This window comes from Corylus avellana, chromosome ca4 (genome assembly GCF_901000735.1).
Source record: "Corylus avellana chromosome ca4, CavTom2PMs-1.0".
In the NCBI taxonomy this organism is placed as follows: Eukaryota; Viridiplantae; Streptophyta; class Magnoliopsida; order Fagales; family Betulaceae; genus Corylus; species Corylus avellana.
This window is the reverse complement of record NC_081544.1, coordinates 17,444,123-17,450,745: the sequence shown is the minus strand read 5'-3', so window position 1 is coordinate 17,450,745 and position 6,623 is coordinate 17,444,123. Positions and strand designations below refer to the sequence as shown.

Here is a 6,623-nt window from a genome sequence, read left to right as displayed (position 1 = left end):
AATTTTTTTAAGAGCTAGAGAATGTTCAAAATGTGCTAAAATAGCCCATTAAACTATCAAAGTACGTAAAAAATGCCACATTTTTTTTTATATTCTTATAATACCCTTATTCTTTTAAAAACTAAAATAATACCCAACCAGCAACCAATTAACCCTCTCCTTTATATATATATATATATAGTTTAATATATTTATATTTTGTTTATTAGTAATGACACGTGTCGTCATTTTTATTGGCGTTGATGTAACAATTAATAGAATTTGTCAAATTTTTTTCACAAAATTTGACTCCCGAGGACTAAATTATTTTTTTGGTATATCCTAGGAACCTCTAATTACACTTTCATACGACATGAAGCGATTTATGATTTAGGCTAACCACATGGTTTGATTTTGAATTTATTCATATTTTTTTGTATTGCAGGAGCGTTTTGTAATTTAAACTAACTGCAATGACTAATTTTTTATTTTTTCAAAAACTAAAGTGTATTTATTTGCCCATTGGATTTTTTTATTTAAAAAAAAAATAGCTTAGTTTATATTTTTATTTTTATTTTTTAAAAAATAAGAGCATTATAAGAATATAAAAAAGAAGAAGATATTTTTGACACATTTTAATAGTTTGATGGGCTATTTATCATCCTAATAACAAACGGAATTATTTCTTAAATTTAGAAAATATCAATTGAAACCAGTCCGTGAAACTGGGGCGGGTGCTTTAAGAAAACATGTAGCGAATGATTGGCCGTCCAAAACCTTGGTGAACAAGTTTGGACCCCACTTTCCCCTCTTTCTGTCGTTTGAGGGTCCCAAGTGGTCGGTCCCACACGAGTCTTTTCATGCTTTTGCGAAAACACTTATTCCCGATCATATATATATATATATATATATATGTTTTAAGGAAGATTTAATAAACAAATGATTACTCTTCATGCGGACTAGTACAACCCAGAGTGGCAGAGTATTCTATTTCTTCCCCCCAGAATGAGGACCACTCTAGGCCAACGTGGTCACATTTCATTGGGCCTCAGTGGTGTGAAGCGTGATCACTGTTGTACCGGATTTCTGCTCCTTAATTATACACTGTACGGAGACTTTGGAAAAGCTAATAAAAGAAAAAGAAAGACTCACAAATCATAGAGCGCTTTGGATTCGTCGTTCGCATTTAATGAGCTGGAATCCAAAACGCTCGAGAACAGAGTAACTCACTCTGTTTTCAGAAATATAGGGAAAAGTCCAATAACTATAGTGACTTGTTCGCCTCACCAACCAATGAAATTTCGAAACGTGACAGCACCACGTACGTCTGAGCGTGTTTTATAACGAAAAGCAACAACCCATTGGGCGAGGCCGGCGACGGAGGTCATGGCAACGTCAGCTTCACACGTCAGCAGTAATTGTCTTAGTCCGTGAAGCAGGGAATAATTAATTGCCTTTCTTATTCGCCTTGGACGACTCCTCTACTATTTACACCATGGACACCAGTCTGATGAGGAATTGACTGACAAATTGACGCTCTCTCACTCTCAGGACTCAGGTGTCGCTCTCTTTCTTTCTGGGTCTTTCACATTCTTCATGAGCTTTTTCTGGTGAGACTCTTCATCTGCGTTTCTTTTGGGTTCTTTTGATCAGGGATTTAATTGGTTACTTTTCTTTGACTGTTGTCCTAGTTGATCATTGAGACTTTCAAGCTTCATTTTGATGGTGACCCATTAATCTTCGACAAGTTCCATTTTGTGTGTTTTGTTCATCTGGTGAGACACTTCATCTGGGTTTCTTTTGGGCTCTTGATCAGTGAATTGAATTAATTACTCTATTTAACTTTGTCCTACTTGTTCATTGAGACTTTCAAGCTTCATTTTGATGGTGACCCATTAATCTTCAACAAATTCCATTTTCTGTGTGCGTCTGTGTGTTTTGTTAGCAAGTGAAGGTGATCAAAGTTATAGTATGTACTTTTAACAATATGATCGCAGGCCACCACAACAATGCCTAAGAGCATTCACATCCGGCTCAGCAAAGAGATTCTTCTTTCTTTCTTTTTTAATTTTTTTTTTAATTTTTTAATTTTTTAATTTATTTTTTAAATGTTTTTTCACCGGCTAAGCCAGCTTCAACCTTATATCTGGCTTCACACTTAGTCCTAAACCTCTTTCTTTATCTACCTTTGTGACAATCTGTTGAGACTAGGCCACAGAATTGAATTGATTGATATGGCTGAATGCCGCAGAAAGTGGCTAATGATTTGGTTTTGTTTATTTTGGAGCTCAGATCCATATCCAAACCCTTAATGTTAATTTAACATTCTCGTTCGAGATATCAACACTCTTATGCACTAATTAATTAGTGTATTTTGGAAGTTCGTAGACATGTTTAAATTCTGCCATGGTAGGATCCATACTATAGAATGTAGTAGAAACATTTGGTTTCTGGATAAGAACTGTCTTTTAGAGACCTTTTTTTTTTTTTTTTTTTAATATATTTTATTTTAATGTGTGAACCTCCATTTAAGTCCCACAAGGCAAATTCACTTTTGAAATGATTGAGGTTTAAACATCTTCAAAATTTTCAACCTTTATACAAATTATTTAGATATGGGCTTCAACCTATCTCCATAAACTTTTAGACGATATACTTATCACAAGGGTGGCTCTTGCACCACCATAAATTGGCTGTGTTGTTTAGCTATAGGACTTACAGACTAACATTTTAGAAGTGGGTGTTCAGACCCCAGATATTAATGTTATATATAATATTGTACATCTCTTACCTTAAGTAAAATATTTATTTTGTTGGCAGTTTCTGTTAAAAATTTGCGTAGATTTGTTGACTCTCTTCATAAAAATTGTGACTTGTAGCTTTTCCTATTTTACAATATATTATACACATGCTAGCTAGATTAAAATCTTATGTATTTTCAATGACTGGCTTGTTATGGCAGAAAAGAGTCCAGGTATATTCACTTGGATTGGATGGGTAAGACAATTCAATTGTCTGGATTCCCTTCGAGTGTGACTGCCGCAGAAGTTAAGGTATTTGTGGAGGAACGTACAGGTGCAGGAAGTGTTTATGCTATTAAGGTTAGGAACACAAATGGGGGTCCAAGAGCATATGCTATCATTCAATTCACCACCACCAGAGAGGCTGAGTATATTATCTCCTTGGCTAATCAACGTTTATGGTATGGGCGCTCTTATTTGAAGGCACGGCTAATGGATCATGATATTGTACCAAGGCCAAGAACCTTTCTGCATCAAATAGAAAACATTACCTTGCATTTTGGCTGTCAGACCTCGAAGGAGAAATTTTTAATGCTGTGGAAAGCAGTGAATGTTTCTGTGGATTTTGGGACTGGAATGCGAAAATTACATTTCTCTCTGTCCCATGAGTATGTGGACTACAGGCTTGAGCTTTCCTATGAGAATGTCTGGCAAATTGAGTTGCATAGTCCACGTGGTCATGCTGCAAAGTATCTTCTGATTCAGGTTGCTCATTCTACTTCTGATTAATCCCAAAAGTTCGTGGTTATCTTCTCTTTACAGCATCAGTAGCTAGATAACAATAGTATTATTAAAGCATTGTATTGTCCATTTCATAGATTCAAAAAATTTCATGTTTTATACATTGAATTACCCCTCTTGTATGTGATATTTTTGGTGTTTTACTAATTTAAGTAGATTGAGAAGCATCACAGCAACCTAACAAAGGTACACGAACTGGAGTTAGTTATTGGCGGGCCCATCTGTGCCTCCAATACAAATTCTGAGGGGGCTCACCTATTTTGGTAATGGGCTGTAGGTGTAGTCCCTACTCTTTGGCGAGAGAGATATCCCTTTTTTTTTTCCTCTTCATTGTTCAAAGAAAATGGTCAAATCTATACATTTCAAGTGCATGAGAAAATACTTGTTTTTGATGAATTTCATAATAAGGATATGTGGATAATGAGCACTTCTTGTAGAGACAGCAAATGAGTATTTATCACTAGTAAATTGGAGTTATCAATGCTTGTCTTAGCTGAAGTTACTAGGAGGGGACCTTGTTGGCAAGGTATAAGCCTAAATTGTTCTTTCTATCTTCTTCATTTTCATTATTGTTCTTAGTTTAAGCCTATCTTGTTTTATCATCTAATCCTTGTGCATAAAATCAGAAATTCTAACTTCATTGTGCAATCTTCTCTGCTAAGAAGTTGTAGTTATTCCTGATAAACCATATCAGTTCACCATTTGTGATGCATATATAAATTGAATGATTTATGCAAAATAGTGTTTTAAATCTGTTATTTATCTTGTGCAACATTTTAATAAATCTAGTACTGTAAAGCAACTGCTTAATTTTAGCATAGTTTTTAGCTATATATTGATGCTTCCTCCTGTTGTAGCAAGGTGGAGGGTGAGGTCGTGGGTTCATGTCCCACCAAAGTGAGTGTAACTTACCGATAATTAAAAAAAAAAAAAGGATTCTTACCATGTATGTTCTTTTTTGAATTGTTAGTTACAAGGAGCTCCTCGGATCTATGAGAAAGATTCACGCACTTCAGGACATGTATCTGAAGATCTGTTTCTCAATTTTTTCAAGGATATCTCTGATGACCAATGGGTCCGGGCAATTGATTTTACTCCATCATGCTGTATTGGGCAGTCTTCTGCTCTATGTTTGGAGCTTCCTCATGGTCACAAACTTCCAAATTTTCAGGAGAACTTTGCTTATTATAAAGAAAGTGAAGGAAAATATGATTTGGAAAGAGGTTCTACTTTTTCTTGCAGTGAGGATCTAGTTCCTGTTGTTGGTCCTCCTCCCGGTGTTGATTTACCGTATGGAATCTTGTTTAAAATTAACATGTTGGTTCAGAATGGTTATCTTGCTGGGCCAACACTTGATAATAGTTTTTATCGCTTGGTTGATCCCCGTAGGTTTGATGTTGCCCATATAGAGCATGCCCTTGAGAACCTCTATCATTTAAAAGAATGTTGCTATGAGCCATCGAGGTGGCTCCAAGAGCAGTATATTAAGTACCGCACATCAAGGCATCCTCCAAAGCCGCCTGCTATATCCTTAGACTCTGGGTTGATGTATGTACACAGGGTTCAGATAACACCTTGTAAAGTGTACTGCTGCGGTCCAGAAATTAATGTATCAAACCGTGTACTGCGTCACTTTTCTGAGGATATTGATAATTTTCTTCGTGTCTCATTTGTTGATGAGGAGTTCAATAAAATGTTTTCAACAGATTTATCTCTACGTACGTCTTCTGTGAACGAGGATAGGAGAACTGGAATCTACAAAAGAATTCTGTCAATTCTTAGAAACGGCATAGTTATTGCTGGTAAGAAGTTTGAAACTCTTGCATTCTCATCAAGTCAGTTGCGGGATAATTCCATATGGATGTTTGCTTCAAGATATGAACGAACTGCTGCTGATATAAGAAAGTGGATGGGCAATTTTAATTCGATTAAAAATGTGGCAAAATATGCTGCCAGACTGGGTCAATCCTTCGGTTCATCCACAGAAACTCTTAGTGTTGGTAGGGATGAAATGGAAATTATTCCTGATATAGAGGTTGAACGGGGTGGTGTCAAGTATGTCTTCTCTGATGGAATTGGGAAAATATCTGCTGAATTTGCCCGGAAAGTGGCTTCAAAATGTGGCTGTAAAAGAACCAGTCCATCTGCCTTTCAGATCCGATATGGTGGGTATAAGGGTGTTGTAGCTGTTGATCCAACTTCATCACTGAAATTATCATTAAGGAAGAGCATGTCCAAGTATGAATCAGAAAACACAAAACTCGATGTCTTGGCATATAGCAAGTTTCAACCTTGTTATCTAAATCGCCAGTTGATCACACTTTTGTCTACCCTTGGTGTTCAGGATTATGTTTTTGAGAATAAACAAAGACAAGCTGTAGAACAACTGGATGCTATACTAACAGATCCATTAAAGGCACAGGAGGCTCTCGATATGATGTCCCCGGGGGAGAATACCAACATTTTGAAGGAAATGCTCATATGTGGTTATATGCCTGATGCTGAACCATTTCTTTCTATGATGCTGCAGACGTTCCGAGCATCAAAGTTGTTGGAATTGCGGATTAAAACAAGGATCTTTATTCCAGATGGAAGAGCAATGATGGGTTGTCTGGATGAAACCAGAACCTTGGGATATGGTCAGGTATTTGTGCAATTTTCTGGCACTAGACATAAGGAGTTCTACAATGATTCCATCATGTTCAGTGGCACTGGATCAGATCAGCGTTTTGTTGTTGAGGGGAAGGTAGTAGTTGCCAAAAACCCCTGCTTGCATCCAGGAGATGTGCGTGTTTTAAGGGCTGTTGATGTGCCAGCTTTGCGCCATATGGTGGATTGTGTTGTTTTCCCTCAAAGAGGATCTAGGTAAATTTATCTCTTAGTACTTCTGCGACATATATCAGTGAATTATGTTTTTGTCTACTATACATTAGAGCCCTAGTTTGAATTTAAAAGTTAAACTGCAGAATTTTATCTTAGTTTGAATTATAGGACAGAAACTTTAAGCTTCTTCTCTCCTGTCTTTTTGAGATAGATAATCTTTGTTTATGAGCTAGGTTCTAACCATTGGCTGCAAGAAATTATTCACTGGGGATGACATTC

The 6,623-nt window shown here is 36.5% G+C and overlaps 1 protein-coding gene across 2 annotated transcripts in view; it reads left to right on the top strand.

Annotated features, from left to right (window-relative positions):
* Window positions 1-1,447: 1,447 nt before the first annotated feature.
* The window catches only part of LOC132179789 (RNA-dependent RNA polymerase 1-like), a 14,528-nt gene continuing 9,352 nt past the window's right edge, over window positions 1,448-6,623 (top strand). The window contains exons 1-4 of one of the 2 annotated variants that reach the window (XM_059592566.1): window positions 1,448-1,537; window positions 1,671-1,754; window positions 2,942-3,485; window positions 4,492-6,386. In XM_059592566.1, coding sequence (XP_059448549.1) covers window positions 2,973-3,485; window positions 4,492-6,386 — 2,408 coding nt within the window. In that variant the 5' untranslated portion in view covers window positions 1,448-1,537; window positions 1,671-1,754; window positions 2,942-2,972. Of the gene's footprint in view, window positions 1,590-1,670; window positions 1,755-2,941; window positions 3,486-4,491; window positions 6,387-6,623 lie in introns of both variants that reach the window. The other variant, XM_059592565.1, reaches the window with a different exon arrangement.